At 35.3% G+C, this 21,939-nt stretch overlaps 1 protein-coding gene across 18 annotated transcripts in view; it reads right to left on the bottom strand.

Moving 5' to 3' along the window:
• Tcf12 (transcription factor 12) overlaps positions 1 to 21,939 on the bottom strand; it is a 354,335-nt gene that overhangs the window by 28,263 nt on the left and 304,133 nt on the right. For 8 of the 18 annotated variants that reach the window (XM_078049563.1, XM_078049562.1, XM_040275784.2 and 5 more), the window contains 4 exons: positions 16,501 to 16,579; positions 8,347 to 8,420; positions 7,290 to 7,361; positions 6,318 to 6,524 (listed from right to left, as the gene is read on the bottom strand). In XM_078049563.1, coding sequence (XP_077905689.1) covers positions 6,318 to 6,524; positions 7,290 to 7,361; positions 8,347 to 8,420; positions 16,501 to 16,579 — 432 coding nt within the window. The remainder of the gene's footprint in view (positions 1 to 6,317; positions 6,525 to 7,289; positions 7,362 to 8,346; positions 8,421 to 16,500; positions 16,580 to 21,939) is intronic. The other 10 variants (XM_078049566.1, XM_040275787.2, XM_005316610.4 and 7 more) reach the window with 3 other exon arrangements.

The following is a 21,939-nucleotide window of genomic DNA, read 5'->3' on the forward strand; positions in this document are numbered from 1 at the left end:
GGCAGACATAGGATCATTATCTAAAAAACAAATTTTAAGGATTCTACCTTTCTCTTTAAGGAATGTCAGATCGATCAATTTGTTTTAAAATATAAATGCCAGAAAATATTTTGCCTCCATGGTCATGCCAATCTACATCACCAACTTCCAAAAGAGCAAATTTAATTGGTATACACAGTAAAAATATAAGCCTTTAAAAAATGGTCCAGGACTAGCAGAAAGCTTGATGTCTGGAGTTTTTCATGTTAATGAAGTTAGCAGGAACTTTTTCTTTGTAACTTGACTCCCTTTGCAAATGGCCCTCATATATTTTCTGGAGAATTTGACTTTCACAATTTTTATAGTTCCTTTTAACCCTTGCTCACCCTGCTCCCACATTCTCCTTTTAATCTGCTGTTCCACATTCAAATGGCCATCTACAGGCACAACAGGTGTATAAACAGTTCTTTGTCTGAGCCTAGAGCCTGTGGGGCCAGCCAGATAGAACCCTGTTTAATTGTTCACCTCGTTAGCATACAGCTGACAGGCTGCCACAACTGGGGGTGTAGCAGTGAAGGCAAACCCCTGGGCCTGCTATGTGCTAAATTTCAATTATTATGAAGAGCCCTGTTTCAGAATAAAAGGCCTGTCCCATTAAATGACATCATCCTGCATAATCTGTGTATGGCCTGACTTTTGTGGGAGCACCCAACAAGGGACTTGTTTTCATCTAATTCGGCCAATGGCTTTAGCACTCAGAATGGAAAAATGTTAAATCTAATTAATCAATGAATAAGAGGTCTTGTGAATTAAGGGACATTCTGAAAATACTGAGTATAAATTCCTCTCTGATTTTGGATTCTAGTCTAATAATTTGTACTACTCGATGAATATAAATGATTTAAATTAGTATTAGGTTGCAGGCTGATTAAAGGATCTTTATACTCTATTTACCCCAATGTATTTTGTTTTATTTGAAGAGTTTTACACTAGAAACTTGGCAATATTCCATTTGTTTTATTAAAAAATATTTCCATAAATGTATAACTTGCATGGTTTTCAAATTTTAAGAACATTTTGAACGATTTAAAAAAGTTACCAAACCCCTTAAAAAAGCACTAAAATGTAAGCTGATGAAACCCATGGTATTAAAAGTAACTATTGCCCTGATGGAAGGTTAAGAAGATTTCAAATTTATTTTGAAGAGTGACCAAAATGCTGAGATAATTTTGAATAAAATATTACCTTATTTGCCTGACAACAAAAACTTAGTAACTAACACACACACACACACACACACACACACACACACACACAAAGACAGACTGACAGACGAGTCTGGATTAAATTTCCCTAGGAATTTTAACATTGAAACTAAAAGACTCCATGGATGAAATTTTATACTGTGTCTTCAGTAAGGAACATTTCAGATCTGTATCAAGTATACAGGATTTTAAGCTTAATCTGGTCTGAAGCTGAAATCACTGAGGAAAAACTAAGTACCTTTTGTTAAAGATGTGCTACGATGGAGCTATTTTGTTAGGCCTAATTATTTAAATATTACAGCTATGAGCAAATAAATGTTGATGTACAACTTCATGCTTCTGAGACCTCTGTATAATAATGCTCAAATGAAATCAATGATTCTATTAATTTTCAGTTTTTCATTTAACAATGTTTCTTCCTGTCAGCAAATTATTCCAAGTTTATTCTTACACTAAATAAGAATAAACTTGGAATAAATAACTTGGGGGGCTGGGGATGTGGCTCAAGTGGTAGCGCGCTTGCCTGGCATGCATGCGGCCCGGGTTCGATCCTCAGCACCACATACAAACGAAGATGTTGTGTCCACCAAAAAACTAAAAAATAAATATTAAAAAATTAAAAAAAAATAAAAAAAATAAATGGGAGCAAAACTAAAGCCAAATGCTGACATTTCAATAGTCCTAAAAATTAAAATGATATGTCAGTATCACATACTAATGAGAGTGTTTGACAGAAAGTTGTAAGTTTTATATTTGCTTCAGGCAAATATGGAGAAATATATAAAAAATGGAAAGGGAACAGAAAATTAAGTAAATGAAAACATTTACTTCATTCAAAAATAAAAGCAAATATTCAAAAAATGCCAGGCTGTTTAATTTTATAAAAAGGAATAGAAATTACCCATTTCCTGGTTTATTTTTCTGATATAATTATATTCCAGGAAATTTAATTTTTTTTGTAATGAAAACATGTTAAAAGCCTTCTGTGATTAAAACCTCATTTAATTTTAAACTCTGAAGCTACTCAAGTATATCCAGTTAAAAGAAACAATAGCCAACATTAAGTCTTTTGATATTGATTCCTATTAACATATATTTTTAGCAAGTGAAAAGTCTTTACAACCTTGATGTGAAATATTACTTTTTTTGGGGGGGGGAAAACCCTAAACAATTATTTCACATATTAATAATAAGATGGATCATCTATGAATCAATACTAATGATAACCTAAGGGCATAATTCTGTTATAACTAAAAGCAAAAGGATGGAGATGTAGCTAGGTGGCAAAGCACGTGCCTAGCATGCATGAAACCTGGGTTCATCCCCATAGAGAAGGGGTTCTCACAAACCTATTTCCTTGACCAAGGATACTGTTTTGAACACACAGACTTTACACTGCAAGTAAACTTGATTACTGATTTGTTCACATTGCAGGATGGGGACCAAGCTGTTGGTACCAATTTTTTCCCCCCTTTTTTGAGACAGGTCTTGCTATCTTGCCCAGACTACCCTTGAACTCCTGGGCTCTAGCAGTCCTAGTCTCAGATTCTTATGCCCATTATGCTGGGATACAGTAGGACCACTTTTATTCTGCCATTAATTCCTTTCTTTCCATTCGTAGTACATCTCGGTCACCTTAAGTATTTCAACAAAACTCCCAAACTACCCATTAAAACAAAACAAGCAAAAAGTCATGGGCTCCAAGAAAAAGAAAAAAAAGAAAACAACAACACAACGAAACATGCTATTTGTACTAGTAAGTCAATTACTAGTCAATTTACTTCTAAGTCAGGAATTGGCAAAGTATGGTCTGAGGCTAAGCCTTGTCCTGTTTGCATTTTTTTTTATATATAAATAAAGTTATGTTGGAATATAGCTGCACCCACCCATTTTTTTTTTCATATTGTCTATGGCTGGTTTCATGTTACAATGTCAGAATTGAACTGAAAATGTTTACTATCTGGCTTTTTACAGAAAAAAAATGTGTTGACCCTTTTCTAAATATCAAGAAAGAAACCAGCATCATATTTAAACTTTACAATTAGGATGCAGGTCTACAATGTCCATTACAACAAAAACATCTGAATGTTCTATGGAGCTTCTGCAAAAATTTATCAGAATATTCTACTCTCTTGAGAGAAATAAATGGAATGATGAAAACAAAATGTCTTTGAAAAGAAGTTGATCTCACAAACTCTACATGTGACACAGAATTATTGATAAACTGATATTCTTTAGTTACTCTGTAACTGTATCCTCCATTTTTAGGAGCCTAAAACAAACATTAACTTATAATAATAATGCAGGAAAAAAGTATGTAAGTTTCTAAACAAGATTAAAAAAACGGTAATTTTATAATGTGAAATTATGTAATTTCTGATATGACTATTCAGGAAAATAATGGAGGTGATAAAGGGACAATAAAAGGAGGTGGTTAACCCTTGGAAATGGATGAAATAGTTACAAAAATGTGCCCCATGCCCAAATTACACACCTTGTAAGAATACAAGGGTTGATTTCCATGTAAGTAGGTGTTCAGTGTATAAGCAAAGGGCTTTTGGCAGTACTGATGGAAGCCCTCAGACAGGGGAGAGAGTCACCAGGATAAAACAGTCTCCCTTGGGCTGGGCGTGTAGCTCAGTGGTAGAGTACTTAGAGCACTTGCTTATCATGAGCACTGCCCAAAAAAAAAAAAAAAAAAAAAAAAAAAAGGCCCATTTAGAAGAATGGGAGATAAATACTGACTCACCTGACAGTGTCAGATTTTGTTAGCTAGTAACTTTTTTATTTTGAGTGTAAACTTGGCAGAAATATATGATCTCCACTGCTGAGAAGTACTAGTGATTGTGTCTGGAGAGGATGAGACAGAAGATAATGTTTTGGCAAATTTTTAATAGGCCTGTGCTCTCTAAGAAGGATAGCAGCACTGAAGAGATCTTGATAGACACTATGAGCAGTAGCATGAGTTTAGTTACTCTGGTCTTGATGTTGCTGCTTCCATTAAGTCAGACTTATCCCATAATTCAGAAAACTCTTCTTTCTAGAATACTTGGAGATTCTTCCTTTTTAGGAATATTCTGGTCACTCCTTTGGTTGCTGTTCTAAGTTAGGGAACAGGTAGCAGGCAGGCACATTCTTATTTATTTATTGGTACTGGTTATTGATCCCAGGGGCACTTAACCATCAAGCACATCCCTACCCCTTTTTATGTTGAGACAGGGTCTTGCTAACTTACCTAGAACAGGTAGGCACATTCTTATAGGATAAAGTGGGAGTTACTGTCTTAGTTAAAAGCTTCAGGGCACTATCTAATGACATTATTCCCTTCGTCAGTCCTTTTACAATGTATTATATATTTACATGGCTTTGGAGGTCTAGATTAAAAATATCTCTTTTTCTCTTAAGGTATACACAAAGTTGATAAAACAATCTCCTCAAGACAGAAGTTCCATTTCATATATATTCTGTACTTAGTTGGGAAGAAATACATCAAATATTGGGGCAGACAAGTTACTAATAACAGTAAAGAATCAAATATGATTAAGAAGTAAGTAATAATACATGCTAGGCATGGTGGTGAACACCTACAATCCCAGTGACAAGGAAGGATTCCTTTCAAAGCCAGCGTTGGCAACTTAGCAAAGCCCTAAGCAACTTAGTAAGACCATGTCACAAAATAAAAAAATTAAAAGGATGGGGATTTGGCTCAGTGGTAAAGTGCCCCAGAGTTAAATCCCTAGGACACCCACACAAAAAGAGGTAAGAAATTAAGAACTGTAAATGCTGAGACCAATATGGACTTCAAGTACGCTAATTTCCAAGTCACTCTACCAAATAAGATTAAATAGCATCTCAGCAAATTGCTAATAATTAATTTGATGTTCTACATTCATATTTGCAAAACACTCTCCTGTTAGTCTTACTGCACCATTCAAGTTATTTTACTACTACTACTAACATTACCCTCTCATAAGTTTAATTATTCATAAATGTTTTCACATTTATTAGCTTATCAGTAAAAACTAATTTAAAAGGAGCTTAAATTTCAAGATTTCCTAATATTAAAAAACAAACAACAAAACCTAGTTGCTAAGATATGCAAGCATCCAATGTCACCCACATTGTGGAAAATACTGTCCTCAGATACAAGGCAGCCTTGTTTGATGTTTACTTGGGAGGCTCCAAAATTAATATAAATGGCTTGTCTGACATGTGAATGTGGAAATCTGGAAGCAATCCCGTTTTATAGAACACAAGCCTTTAGCATTTAGGGCACCTAATTATTCTAATGATAGGTGCATTTTAGCCTTGATCACATGGCTTACAGCTAAAAATCTGTTTCATAGGAGACTTTTTCACAGCATGCAGTGAACCTTAAAACCCATGCTATAAACATCCAAACACGTGGTATCAGTTAAATATCAGGTTCAAAAAGAACTTCATTCCTTTAAAAGACAATCTGGATAGAAAATAACGTAATAGAGTTTTTGATGTGTACGGCTGCAGAGGTTTATTCCCTGCCCCCCAAAGAATTGCCATGTTTTTTCAAAGATGGATTGAGCTAGTTTATTCTCTTTGGGGATTAATCTAAAACTATTTCCTTTCTTTGTTACTTAAATAACAGCTGTTCCCTGTCTCATTTTTTCTTCATTTGGGAGTAAAGTTTAAATTCGAACCTATATAAATTGGAATTTCATATATTTTGGCCATTGAAGGCAGGTTCCAAATTATAATAGTAACAATTTTTCTAGATGAAAATCCTTGAAATCCAGTCTTGCTTCACTGTTTTGATATTCAGACTTCCTACTCACTATTTCAATATACAAACTACGGCCCAAATTATTACACGTCTGGAAAAAAGTCCAGATTTAAGCTAAAATGATCTCTAGGAAAAAGGTTTTTTTTTTGTATGCAATCATAGCAGGATTACTCAGCCAATGACCCTGCCCAAAACAGTAAGGAAATTTCTTAAGAGCCTCTCTTTACTTTCAATCCTCTTCCTCAAAGATATTATTAAAAACATTTAGGATAATAAGCTTCAGGGATAATTACATAAGGCAAGTACTATTTTACCATTGAAGTGGATCGATTGTTGGTAACAAGGCTTGATCCTCCATAGTTTGAATTGAGGCTTCCAATTGGTGTATTATGGGATGGTCCCAATAAACTGTGTATATCACTGTGACCAGCAGGCAAACTGGTGGAAGGTCCCACAGCATGGTTCCGTAGCACATGAATAGCATCATCCAGTCTGTCTAAACGATCCTCCATTCGAGACTGCTATAAGAATTAAAAAAAAAAAAAAAAAGAAAACAAAAAACAAAAAAACCAACAACATGGAGCTTACTGCTGGTATCTGTTAACTTTTATTAAACTGCTGTATTTCCTACTTTGGGATATATGAAAGACAGCAAGTGAAATGCACTATCAAGTAGTTTCAAAACCAACTACCTGCACTATAAACAACAAAAGAAAGGCTGACTGCAGGCTATGCTAAATTTTTGAAGCTTCAGAAATAATCACTGTTTTATAGGATCAATTTACCAACCTACTACAAGGTGTATTTCTTTTAGCTTCTACAAAAGAGAAAGGGTATTACATCAATATTTAATTTTAGTTGATAAAAAAGGATAAACTGCACCTTAATAATGATCTCTGAAAGATGTCAACTGGGAAAATCCATCAAATTTAGGCTATCATTTTGTTTTATATGAATAAAGCATACCTATCTTAAATGGTGAACAGATCTAAGATATGCTCTTAACAAAACTGAAGAAATGACATTGTCTGTGGATACACACGTGTCCCATACACAAACATATTAGAATTTTAAAAATCAAAAGCACATGCCAGTAGAGCTCTTTTTAGAAGAATAACTCAACAATATAAGACAAAATCTATTTGTATATACTACTATAAAAGCTGAAATGGTCAATTGTTTGATTTTAAAAGACTGGAGTCTGTACAGCTTGATGATTTTAAATGAATAATGGGAAGTATAGGTAATTGAAACACAAAAAAGGCACCATCCAAAAGAAATAGTACCTCACAGACATCCTTTAAGAAGGACATTGCATCTTGCAAATGTTCGTGAAGTTGCTGCTCAACTCGATTTTTCTGGCAAAGTCAAGACAGAACAGGAGGCAAAGCACAGGTTAAGATTAACTCCAAAAGAGATGAGGAAATAGCTGATGCGCATGTTGGCATAACATGTTAGTAAAGTTAATATGGAGCCTCAGAGATCTACTTGTATTAAAGTATGAGAAGGCTGGAATTTAACAGGGAAGTTACAAGGTTAGCATCTAACTAGCACATGTTGTTTCTATTTGCTTGCAAAATATGTGAGAAGAAAACTTTCCCTCAATTTAAACTGTTCTGGTTAGTCACAGAAAAGGAACACTTCTATTTGCAAGCTGAAATTATTGAATGATAGCATGACTTAGCATTTGATCAGATCATCCTTATTTTGTTTTTATTATACTTTGCAATTCTGGGTTATAAACGTAAGCATACAAAAGCAACAGCGGTTAACATTCTACCACAAATTCTTCACCCTTAGTTAATTAGAAGGTTCCTATTTTTTTTTGATGAGTAAACAGTGTTTTGCTTGTATGATTTGCACAATACAATCTTGGTTAAGAAAATGTGAGAAATAATATTTCATGACAAAAATAATTGACATTTACTTTAAAAATTTAACATAAACATGTATACACAGCATTACATGATTTTGCATTGCTGGATTTCATTTTTACTTTTACTTCTCTTTTTTCAAAGTTTCCTCTGATGTGGAAACATAAAAGCATAGAAAAATGAAGCCCTAGATTTGTCAAAGAAATAAAAATTTTACAATACTATCTTAACACCAGCTGTCCTGACACCAGAAGCCTGATGTCCCAAAGAACAGATGGTAAAGGCACACCCAATGTGTCATGTTGTTCAACTAAATCAGGCCATTTGTTAGCAAAGAATTCGTGTGTAATGCTATCCTACTGTTTCTTCATTGTTACACAAGATTTATTAAAACAAACAAAACCAAAAACCCTTCCAAACTATAGCTAAAATCCTGTAAGACCTGTAATGACTTGTAAGAGGCTCTTACCAGGGAGTGGAGTGAGTTTTCGTAGCTTGGGGATGAAGGAGCTTGCCCTCCAGGTCTGGGCCACTGACTGGTACCTGTTAAAATCCAAAAGCATCCCAAAGTGTGGGTTAACTCAGTTATCTTGATAATGTTTTAAAGGATAGAGTAAGGACACTCCATAAATGTAAGTAAATTTACATGAATTTTTTTTCAACTTTCAGTACAGTATTGGCTACTCATATGCCCCAATTAAAAAAAAAAATCTTTCATTATAATTACAACAATGTAAGGAGCTGGAAAAAAATTATACTTTAAATATTACTGTTTTTATTCCTAGTTCAGGATAGGGAAGAGAGATGTTTTCAAGATATGTAGCATTTCCAAATTAAAGGGTATGCACATATTTATGATCTTTAATTAAAAAGGTCAAATTTGCTTTACAAAGTGAAATATTAACTGATAGTGCCTTTAGCAATGCATGGATGAACAAATTTCAAATAACTGCAACTACATTTGGGATTATCTGTTTAAAAATTTCCCAACATAGTCTATACCAAAATACATTATTTAATTTGGAAAATACCATTATATAAAAACTTTAAAAAATGTTGCTAATTCTTCAATGTTAGAAAAGTAAAAATACAATAAAAAACAATATAGAAAAAGAAAGAGTTTAAGTTCATAAAAAATAAAACACTTTGCCTCACATGCACAAGGCCCTGGGTTTGATCCCTAGCATCAAAAATAAAAGGAAAATGCCGTAAGAAAAATAAAATAAAAAATTCATCCATTTACTGAGCAGAATGCAATATTTTAATAGTCTTGACAAAATAGCTTTAAGAAGAAAAAGACAAAACAATTGATCAAAAGTCTTTACTATTTAATGGTTGTTCACTTGAAAATAAGTTATTTACCGAAAATAATAAAGACTATTCAATTAAATGTGCATTATTCTTCTTTTTACATGCTTCAGTGACAACCTGAATTGCATTAGAAAGATATCTAAAATTGGAGGTTAAAAGGTTTATTTAATTTGCCCTGTGTATTGCTAAGTGACATTTAAATTGTGATCCAAAGAGTCTGTTGTTGCAGGTCCATTTTCCATATTTATGAAGCTAAGGATAAACACCACAACTTATTTGCTATTTTAGAAAAAAAGTAAACTAAAACTATTCATTTTAGCTGAACAGCACCTTTACTTACTCAATAACCAATAATTGCATTCCCATCAATCTCACAAATTTTGCAATTTGAAAAGTTGAATACAAAGATTCTTAATAATCGGATTAGATTTTACAATTAATTATAACACACATGTTATGATCATACAAATAAAATTTCAATACTAAAACCGCAGGGAAAAAAAAGATATATCATTATGTCCTTTGACATTTTTTTAAACTTATAAACAAATTATTTTTGAGGACCACAACAAGACAAACAAATGTAACCAACTATACAAACTATGGATAATAGCCTGGACCCGGTGGCACACGCCTGTAATCACATTGGCTTGGGAGGCTGAGGCAGGAAGATTGTAAGCTCAAAGCCAGCCTCAGCAGTGATGAGGCGCTAAGCATCTCAGTGAGACCATGTCTCTAAAATATAAAAAAAAGGGCTGGGGATATGGCTCAGAGGTTGAGTGTCTCTGAGTTCAATCCCTAGTACTAACCCTACCCCCCAAAAAAAACACCCCCCCAAAATTATGGATGATCACTGAAATAAACTTGTGGGCTTATTTTATAATATTTTATCACAATTTCAGTATATTAGGATTTACCAAAAACTGATGCAGAATTATGAATTTTAGGTGGCTAGGATAATCTATTTATGAAGCCCCTAAATTACTGAAAAGAAAACTTCAACGTTCATAATGTTTTACTTTTTAATTATTTTGCTCCATTATTCTCTCAATCCCCTTGGGTGATCAAGGAAGTTGACAGGCAGGAGCTGGACCATCAAATTACTTAATTTGTAGGAAATATCAACAAGTTTTATTATATTTAAGCACCTCAGAATCATTAATATGCATATAGATGCTCTGTAAAACAGACAGTTTTTGTGGTTCTTCATTAGTTTAGTGTTAAAAAATCAGATATTTACACTAACTAACTTAGATAAGATATAATCAACATTCATCACTGCCCCTATCTTTTGTAGTGTTAAAGATCAAACCCAGGACATGTTAGCCAAGTGTTTCACCACTGAGCTCTACCCCAGCCTTAGCTTCATACTTATTTTTTTATATATAGAGAGAATTTTTTAATATTTTAGTTTTCAGTGGACACAGCATTTTTATTTTATTTTTATGTGGTGCTGAGGATCAAACCCAGCACCCCATGCATGCCAGGTGAGTGCGCTACAGATTGAGCCACATCCCCAGCCCAACTTCATACATTTTTGATGGTGCTATGAAAAAACTATACAATTCATTCAATTAGAAAAAATACACACATACTTAAATCTAATTTGCTATTATTATAGATTAGATTGCCCTTTATTATACACTTATTAAACAACTAACAGTGTTGAATTAGTGATATATGTTTGATCTGGACGTGTTGGCACATGCCTGTGATCCTAGCTACTTGAAGTCTCAGGCAGGAGATCAAAAGTTTGAGGCCAGCCAGATAGGATAACTTAGTTTACTGAAACCTTGTCACACAAAAAACAAAACCAAACTAAACAAATGAAAAAATGTGGTGGTGGTGGTGGTGGTGGGGAGGATGTAGCTCAGTGGTAGAGGGCTCACACAGGATGCATAAGGCCCTGGACTCAATCCCTAGTACTGAGGGGCAGCAGATATCTATTTGAACTTCATATAAATCCCAAGATAAATTTATTTCATGGACAGAGCTCCTGTAACTCCACTTTGTTATTTCAAAATTTCATGCAATTGGGATGATTGGATGCTTAGAATTAGCTCAGTAGAAGTCAATACCATGGTTGGTAAAACTCAAAGAAAGGGAGAAAGAACAGAAGTTTAGTGGATATTGGGAATTAGCTGACCTGTAATCTGGTTGATATGTAGTATCAAGTAATCTTGTGAACTCTGAATTACAAAATAGGAACACATAGATTTTTGGGTTTGTTTTTAATCTGCCTCACAAAGCTGATATTAAGAGATATGAGGGCCGGGGATGTAGCTCAGTGGTAGAGCGCTTGCCTCGCATGTGTGAGGCACTGGGTTTTATCCTCAGCACCACTTCAAAATAAACAAATAAAGATATTGTGTCCATCTACAACTAAAAATATATATATTAAAAAAAGAGAGAGACATGAAAGTACTTCATAAGCCTAAAGGTCTTTCTATTAATGAGATATTTCTGTCAACTCCGATGGTAGCTTTACTATGAATTAAATGGAAAAAAAAAAAAGTATTCTGGACACAGATCATAATGCTAAACATGCATTTGACACTACACAGCTCCATTTGTGTGTGAATAAAACATTCAGATTAAAGTTAGAATCACACTGCTGTCTCTAGATTGCAATCATCAACTGTAGCGTTAATACAAGAATATGGAAAAAGAAAAGTGTGAAGGCTGGAATTCTCAGAGTTGACTCAGAGAGTGTACTGCCTCCCTTCCTTCTCACCTGGTGAAAGGAAGTAAGGGTTGGGGTTCTGCTTCCTTCATTAGGTGAGAACTATTCTATGTAGGGAACAATTTCTGTAATTGCTTGGGCTTTTTACTGTCTACCACTTTAAAAAAGCTAGCTCTTATTCTAGAAAGATTATAATAAATCTACTTGATATTAAAGTTTATCAAACATTTACAGAAAAGAAGCTAGCTGGGTAAATAGGATAAAATAGCTAAATTATTTGGCTGAAAATCTGGAAAGACTCTGATCAATAAATCTAAAAAGCACTCAGTATTTCTGATCTGCTCTTACTTCAAGTAGGACTTAGTAAGTATTTCACCTACTACAATTATTTAATAAACTTAGGGAATAGAAATCAACATTTTGTGTGGTTGAGAGAATGCATATGACCACTTTTCATACTTTTTTCTTCTTTTGTTGGTTGTTCCTCTTTGTAATCTTACCCTAAACTCAAACTTCAGTAAGATTCTCCCATTCTTGGAAAAGATTGAATAATGCTATCCTTTGAGGTAGCATCCAGTGCTCTGCTTTCCACAGCCTTGCCCCAGCCAGCTTTTCCCTCTCAATGTATTACCTGACGACTCTGCATAAATAGTTCATACACTTTCTCACATCTAGATCCTTTGTTGAGCCCTTTCCTTTAAGCTAGAAACAGTCCTTCTTCTCCTTTTAAAATCCTACTCTTCCTCATGAAACCTATCTTGACCATGCAGTTAGAGTGAACTCTGTGGCTCTTTTTCACTTTCTCAACTAGATTGAAAACAAGTCACGCAACTCATTCAACACCAAGTATGTCAAGAGTCAACACAACCATTCTTGTCTTCTACCTTGCACCCAGAGGTCTGATTTTGTTCACAAGGGAGTAGGAAGGTGGGTCTTTCCTTTTTTAGTATAAACCAAGGAGAGAATAATTTTATTCCTAGCTTTGGGGCGAAATCCTGATAACCTAATATGAACATGGTAGTTCCATTTCTATTGCAAGTAACTATGTTAGGCCCAGTGCAGGCCATGAGACAGGAGGGGAAACCTCCTCAAGAGGCTTCTGGAAAGGGTTTCTTAAAGACAAGGAAGAGACAGCTCCTTTTCTTCTATTGGATCCTGTTATGTTTGTCTACAGTACCCTGATTTGCTGTCTTACATTAAACCTGAGAGAGAAATGCTAAGAAGCAGAGCAGATCTGACATACAAGGCCAGGACCTTGCCTGCTATGGGCTTCTTGCCACATGAGATAATAAAATTCTTATTGTTCAAGCTAGCTGAGAAAGGAACTTCTTTTTCTTTCATCTTAAAGCATTCTAAGTGATACAATATCTCAGATGCTTTCTCAAAAGCACTCTCTATGTAGAAATGGCTTATAAAAATTCTAGAGGAAAACGAAGGGGATTTAAGAATGACTGCCTTAGAAGTTGCTTATGTGTGAGTGTGCATATGACTAATGCTCAGTCATAAAGAATAGGGCAAGTGTAGAGAGCACATAGTGGGTAGGAGTTTTTATTTTAGATAACAGGTCATTGCCACACAAGACCCAAAATAAATTCCATATATTGAATAGAAGCTCTCTCTGTGAGAATGTGCATATGACTAACATTCAGGCATAAAGTATAGGAAAAGTGTAGAGAGCACATAGTGGGTAGGAGTTTTTACTTTAAATAACAGGTCATTGCCACACAAAATACAAAAATAATTTTCCTTATATTAAATAGAAGCACTGCTTTGCTCCTTCTCTTTTTCCCTTTGATTGTAATTCAACAGTCTACATTTTCATTACTCAACTGAAATATAGGGGAAAAAAAGAATATCATCCAATAAACATCAAATAAAGATGGATGAGAAATGTGATTTTTACTTGAGACCTATTTTTTCCCCCTTTGGAAAAATGTTGAAGTTGCTGGGTGTGGTGGCATATGCCTGCAATCCCAGCAACTCAAGAGGCTGAAGTCAGCCTCAGCAACTTAGGGAGGTCCTATGCAACTTACTGAGACCCTGTCTCAAAATAAAAAATAAAAAGGTTAGGGATGTGCCTCATGGTTAAGTGCCCCTGGGTTCAATCCCTGGTACAAAAACAAAGAAAGAGTTGAAGCTTCTGATTCTCCATTTCACTGATGTCCCTTCACAGTTGCTGAGCTCCACTATGGCCTTTCTCTCCAGTGCTAATTAAAACTAAGATACTTTGGTAACTGTCTTATTAGGTAAAGGAGAGGCAGTGGGAATGTACAGTGAGGGCAGACACAGATGTCTCAGATGGGAAAGTGAAATAGGTTATGGTAAACATGACACTGATAATTTTAGCAAAAGTGTGCCAAGAGGGTGAGCAGGGCTAAAGTTACATCATTCTTCCTGTAATTTCAGCTCTGTTAAACAACAACTTCAAGTCAACGGGTTTTTCATAGTCTTGTCTATGTAGGGAACAGCTGTTCAACTTTTACTAGACAGCTGAAGCCACAGTGTCTGAGAAAGTAGCAGAACCTGCTAATAGCTGGGAGCAGCTGCCAGCAGTTCATCATCTCCACACTGGAATGCTTCTAAGCAGAACCACAAGGCAAATACACAAAGCACAGGTGATAGCAAAGGTCCGGATTTCCAGAAACACTGCACAATGTAAAAAGGCTTAACAGCAACATAGAAAAAACAAAACCACTTGGACTTAACTAATGGCTGGATTCTGTTTTCCTAAACAGTCATTTCTGAGGTCAGCTGTTGTTGGAGGAATATGGCAATCTTATCCAGTTGCCTAATAATGTCTTTTCTTCAAAGCAAACTAAAATATATTTTCTTTAGCAAAGATTTTTGGCAAAAAGTCTTCAGAAAAATACAGACCAGTTTTTTTTAAAAAAAATATTTATTTAGTTAGTTAGTTTTAGGTGGACACAATATCTTTATTTTATTTTTATGTGGTATTGAGGATCGAACTCAGTGAATGTGGCTCAATATTGTTAGTGGTTCAAATTTTCTTTATTAGCGCCCAGCACATGCCAGTCGAGCGTGCTACCGCTTGAACCACATCCCCAGCCCCAGGCCAGGTTTTTACATTACAGCTTAACAGATACTTAACATTTTCATGTACTTTTTATTTATTTATTCCTAGTAAGTAAGAAAAAAATTCCCATTTACAACTGTGTCTCAATAAACTGATACCACAGGGTAATATCTAGAACTCGTCAAAATTAATGTGAAAAAGTCAGGAGGAAATAAAGAAAATTTGAACCACTAACAATATTGAGCCACATTCACTGAGTTCTCTTTAGTAGAAAAACGGAATCATCCCCAGGAATTCATTTTTATATGTGTGTATATATGTATGTATGTATACATGTGAAATAATAACTTAGTGAACCCAAAAATAAAGACAAAATACCTACATAAAGTTATTCATCTATGAATGAGTCTTACACATGGTACATGGTAAATGTGGAGAACAATGAAAAAAGAGGTCACAATGTGCTTTTTTTTTTTTTTTAGAGTGAGGAGGGGGGACAGAGAGAGAGAGAGAGAGAGAGAGAATTTTAACATTTTATTTAGTTCTCGGCGGACACAACATCTTTGTTTGTATGTGGTGCTGAGGATCGAACCCGGGCCGCACGCACACTAGGCGAGCGCGCTACCGATTGAGCCACATCCCCAGCCCCCACAATGTGCTTTTATTTAATTGTTTTTGGTGATACTAGGGATAGAAGCCAGGACCTCATGAACCTTAAGCACACATTCGATCATTAGGCTACCTTCTTAGCCTTTGTACTTCTAAATAGGTTATTTTTAAAATTGTCTACGCTATCTCATAAAAATTTTTGGTGTAGTTCTTTGGTATCTTACCTTCATCCCAATTTCCCACCTTAATTTTTATTCTAGTACCACAACAATTATTAGAAATTATCAACAAATTATATTAAGAATCTCAGAAGATATTCATAAATAATTCAAAACTAATAAATATTTCAATATTCTCCAAAGTGAACTCCAGAGGAAGCTTCTATTAGATGTCCCCCTTTCCCTGTCATACTAGGGATCAAATCTAGGACTTTGCACATGATAGGCAAATACTCTACCACTGAGTAAGCCCATGTTTAGATGTTTTCTTTTCTTTTTTAAATAGTTTTTTTTTTTTTTAAAAAAAAAACACCTTTATTTTACCTATTTATTTTTATGTGGTCCTGAGGATTGAACCCAGGGCCTTGCACATGCTAGGCAAGTGGTCTACCACTGTGCCACAACTCCAGCCCCTGTAGATGCTTTCTTATAGTCAAAATTTAGATGATTTTGGAGGTGAGAGGGCAGATCAGGGATTAAACTCAGGGGCACTCGCTCGACCACTGAGCCAAATCCCCAGCTCTATTTTGTATTTTATTTAGAGACAGCGTCTCACTGAGTTGCTTTGTCCCTTGCTTCTGCTGAGACTGGCTTTGAACCTGCAATCCTCTTGCCTCAGCCTCTAGAGCTGCTGGGATTACAGGCATGTGCCACTGTGCCTGGCCAAAATTTAGGTGATTTTTTAAATAAATGTTACTAAAAAGTGCCTGTGAAATATTTCCAAGTAAACCTATACCATGTTATGAAGTAGATAAAAGAAAAGCCTACCTGTAAGAGGTGAAGGTGATCCAACCGGTGTTGATGGGTTTGATGGAAAACTACTGCTGGTATGATCAGGAGAATAAATCTAAGCAGAAAACAAGAGATACACACAACATCAATATTTCACAATAGCAAATATATAAATCTATTTACATAAATTTATTTTTCCAATCTAAGGTGTTACCCCCTAATACTTATAGTGAAAAGGTTTTCCATCACTCTTAAGACTTTTTTGTTACATGAAGAGCACAGTAGCCTCCATTTTAAAACTTAGATTAAAAAAATCCGGGCCGCACGCATGCTAGGCGAGCGCACTGCCGCTTGAGCCACATCCCCAGCCCCTTACCTCTCCTTTAAAAGGTACTAATTTGATCAACCATATTTTTGCCAATTTTAGCTCCAAATGTTAAAAAAAATTAAACTTACTTCCAAAGTATACTATGCCACCCTTGGAGAAAGTTAAAAAAAAAAATACCCACTGGGTCAAAAATGTGTTCCCCAAATGATTTTTGAACTTGACTTCCCTATAGATCTACTTGAAGAGAATAATATACCTGAATGCATAAATTTTGGTATTCTGGCTAAAAATGTTGTTGCTATACTTTATAAACTTTTCATATTGCCAAAAATAGTATAGGAGAGTCGTTCAAGTTCACCTAATTAACGAGTAAATATATTAAGAATCACTTTAGCCGGGTGGGTCATGGTGTACACCTGTATCCGGAGACTAGAGAGACTGAGGCAGGAAGATTCCAAGTTTCAGCCCAGCAATTTAGTGAGATACTGTCTCCAAATAACAGCACTAAAATAAAAAGGGTTGGGGATATAGCTCAGTGTTAGAGTACCCATGGGTTCAATCCCCTGTAGTCCTAAAAAAGTCCCTTTAATTCATTCAAGGGCTCCTAAGAGGTCCCTCCTAGGAAATATTCCTCTTATCATTATTTTAAAAAAGTCTTATTGATACATTATAATCAGACATAATAATGGGATTCATTGCTACATAGTTGTACATGCATACAACATAATAATATAATTTTTGTCTATTTCATTCCCCAGCACCAGTGTAGGTTTTTCCATAGCTTTCTAAGTCCAGGGAAATGTAAGCACCTTTCCTTATTTCTCCTCATTATTTAGAGGAATATGGTGTAGATGATTTGTAATGTATTTACTTAGTTTTGTGATGGGAAAAAGTCAAGGAGTAAAAGGTGTTTTTGACCAAAGCCAGGAAGTTGCAAAAAGTGAATGTTCTGAGAATCAAAAGTCAATGCCAAATAAAAGTTATGGGACTATTTTTAAAACACTAACTCAAAATTGTAGGGTGGTGTAAGCTGGAAGGAGCTGTTGAGAATTTCTCCAGCTCCATCACTGTTACAATAAAACTTGAGGCCTAGAAGGATAAGTGCTGGGATAGAACTCCCCTCATTCCAGTTTTTAGATTCCCATCGGTAAAAGTGAAAATGGGGACCACTGGAAAGACTCTCCTTGCCCTTGCCTACTCCTTAAGACTAAGCCTCACACTTTGAAAACTTGGAATGGAACCACCATTTGACCCAGCTACACCATTCCTCGGTCTATACCCAAAGGACTTAAAATCAGCATACTATAGTAACATAACTACATCAATGTTCATAACAGCTCAATTCACAATAGCTAAACTGTGAAAGCAACCTAGATGTCCTTCAATAGATGAATGGATAAAGAAAATGTGGTATATATACACAATGGAATATTACTCAGCATTAAAAGAGAATAAAATCATGACATTTGCAGGTAAATAGATAAAGCTGGAGAATATCATGCTAAGTGAAGTAAGCCACATCCCCCAAAAAACCAAAGGCCGAATGTTCTCTCTGATAAGTGGATGCTGATCCATAAGGATGGGGGAGGCATGGGAAAAATGGAGAAACTTTGTGCAAAGGAGAGGGTGGGGGAGGGAGGGAATGTGGAGGCAGGAAAGATGGTGGAATGAGATAGACATCATTGCCCTAGGTACATGTATGATTGCACATATGGTGTGACACTCCATCATGTACAACCATAGAAATGTAAACTTGTGCTGCAATTGTGTACAATGAATTGAAATGCATTCTGTTGTCATATATACTTAATTAAAATAAAGAAATTAATTAAAAAAAAAGTCTAAGCTTCACAACAAGACCTGGGAACTACAAAGCCTATAGGTGTCCTTTATCTCTATCTATGTTAGGACCCCAGGAAACCCAGGCTTTCAGCTTCTTCTCATAAAGTTCTTAGTATCCACTTTGTGATGCTGGACAATATTATCTTACAAAATGCATAATAAAACATTTTTGCACCTCAGCACTTAACACTTTTAACAGGGACACAGGCACATCAATGTTTATTGCAGCACAATTCACAACAGCTAAACTGTGGAACCAACCTAGATGCCTGTCAGTAGATGAATGGATAAGAAAAATGTGGCATATATACAATGGAATATTACTCAGTAACAAAAGAGAATAAAATCATGACATTTGCAGGTAAATGGACAGAGTTAGAGAAGAAAATGCTAAGTGAAGTTAGCCAATCCCTAAAAACCAAATGCCAAATGTTTTCTCTGATATAAGGAGGCTGATTCATAGTGGGGTTGGGAGAGGGAGCATGGGAAGATGAGACAAACTGGGTCAAATGATGGTTCCATTCCAAGTTTTCTAAGGGCAAGGCTTAGTCTTAAGGAGTAGGCAAGGGCAGGGAGAGTCTCATAGAGGGGAAGGGAGAGGGCAAGGGGTGTAAAAAAAGATGGTGGAATGAGATGGACATCATTTCCCTAAGTACATGTATGAAGACAAGAATGGTGTGAATATACTTTGTATACCACCAGAGATATTAAAAAATGTGCTCTATATGTGTAATATGAATTATAATGTAGTATGCTGTTATATATAACAAATTAGAATAAAAAAAATAAAATAAATGTCTTTAAACAAGTCTCTCATATAGCCAGATCAGGAAGTTGTATACTCAAGTTAAAAAGCCATTTTGGAAAAGCAAAACTATGAAAAAGAATCCAAGAAGCTTTTGGAGGCTTTAGGGAATTAGTATAAGATCAATATTGTTGGTCTTAACATTGTTAGGGCTGAGTGGTTCCATAACTCAGTGGTTCCATTCCCAGCATCACCAGAAAAAAAGCTGTTATTTAAAATTGTTACTTTGCAAAAAATTTACAGGACATACATGAAAATTGGCTACCAGCCACATTTTGGTTCCTAGTGGCTCCACATATATAAACTAATTTATTTCAACCACGTAAGTAAATTAGGTAAGGTCACACATGCCAACAATCCCAGTGGCTCAGGAGGCTGAGGCAGGAAGATCATGAGTTCAAAGCCAGCCTCAGCAACTTTGCAAGACCCTGTCTTTAAATAAAATATAAAAACGGCTGGAGATGTGGCTCAGTGGTTAAGTACCCCTGGGTTCAATCCCCAGTAAAACAAACAAACAATTCACATAATTATACCTTTAATTAGCAATAATGGTTTATAAAACATCCTGAGTGTAATATTGGCAAGAGAGGGAAGAGCTGATAACACTGATGTGGGTAGATGAAGAGGGAGAAAAGTTTTAGTTCCATGTAAACTAGCCTGACTTGTTGGTTTTTAGCCCTCAAGTGGGATGTCTTTATTTTTCTAGTAACTCCTCTTTTTATCCCATATTTAATTGAGCTATTTTCCTTGAACATAGTTTTAAAAAAAAAATTTTTTTTAAGTTGTTGATAGGCATTTATTTATTTATGTATTTATATGTGGTGCTGAGAATCGAATCCAGTGCCTCACACATGCCAGCCAAGTGTACTACCGCTGAGCTACAGCCTCAGCCCTGGAACACAGTTTTGAACTACCAAATCCCATGCTTCCTGTTGCGTACAAAATAACATTTGATGTCATAATCTGGTAACAAAAATATCTTTCTACTCTGTAATCTACTTATAAACTTACATACTCTATTATCCAAACAAAATATTTTTTTTTTTTCATTTTCTGAACATAGCTTGTTCTACTTTCACAAAGTTTATTTCTTAACTTCTCCTTGGTGGAATTCCACACTACCTCAAAGGTTAGCTCAAATGTCACTTCCCCATTTCCATGTCATTTTTACCTCCTTTATTATCTCAGAGGCAGAGATCTTATAAAGTTCAACACTGAATCAATCACTGCCTGCCAGTGTCTTGTGTAAGTAGGCTCTCAATGTTTTTTAAAAAATTTGAATGATAAAATTGCACATGAAATTTGGTATAACACTTACTGATAAAAAGCAGGACTCCTTAAATGCTAGCATTTGTCTTAGTATTTATGTAATGGGGAGCAGTGACAGAAATACCAGATGAAGAAAAAGAACTTTGTTATATACAGATGACTTTATTTTGAATAAGGTTTTGTTTGTTTTTTTTGTGGTGGGGTCTTGAACCCAGTAGGCAAGTATTCCACCACTAAACTATATCCCTAACTCTCAAATCAGTTTTATGGTAACAGTTTTAATGGTGAGGTGGTGGTGAGGGTTCCACTACATCTAGAAATTAGTGCTAAAATAATAGACTGTCCATATCACATTATTAGATAGGTAGGGGCTTGCTCAGGGTATAAATGGACTATCAACACTTATTTTCCCTGAGAACTCTGCCCTTACATGTCAAGAATTAGCTGCACCTCCTATTATGTCAGAGAAGGCAGAGATTGTAGCGTAAAGTCATGTAAGATCATTACCTTAAAGTGACTTAGCAAAATGTGCTGCTCTTATATGTAAAAGAGGTTTAAAAATCACTGTATAAATAGGAGCTTTAAAAAATTCACTGTATAAACAGGAGAAGTGGTAACAAAAATGTATCCAGTATGAAAACATATCCCTTCTGGTATTTCTTCCCCACAGCAGCTTCTCCATTTATATAATAAAAGCCATTTTCCCTTCACCTGTCACATTTGCTTGTTCTACTTCACCAATTAAAGTGATAAGAGAGAACTATTGTTGATTTTTCCTGAACTTATAGATAGGAAAAAGGCTGGCAAGTTGGAGGATTTTTCCTATCTTTTTTACTTTCAAAAGAATATGCGGGGAGAAGAGGAGCAATAAAACCTTAAAAAGATATAATACAACATTTGGATCACATATCTTCTCACTAAACTATCTGTGCAGGTTTACTGTATTACCAAATACAAACAAATTATACTTATTCTATAAAAACTGTTGTGCTACTTTCAGAAATTCTAAACACTAGACTTTATTTGGCAAAGTGCATCCTAAATTAAGAATGTATTTTGTTTCGTATTTTCTGGCCTTACAGAACTCTAACACTGGTGTTTGAAGAGAAAAAAGAAGAAAAAGTCAGTAACATCAAAATGAGAGAGGGAGTGATTTAGAGTCTCCAGCATAAACACAAAAGTAAGAACTCATTCTGCATGCAGTCCATGGTCCTCATACTGTTAAGTGACC

The sequence above is a fragment of the Ictidomys tridecemlineatus genome, chromosome 5 (assembly GCF_052094955.1).
Source record: "Ictidomys tridecemlineatus isolate mIctTri1 chromosome 5, mIctTri1.hap1, whole genome shotgun sequence".
Lineage (NCBI taxonomy): Eukaryota > Metazoa > Chordata > Mammalia > Rodentia > Sciuridae > Ictidomys > Ictidomys tridecemlineatus.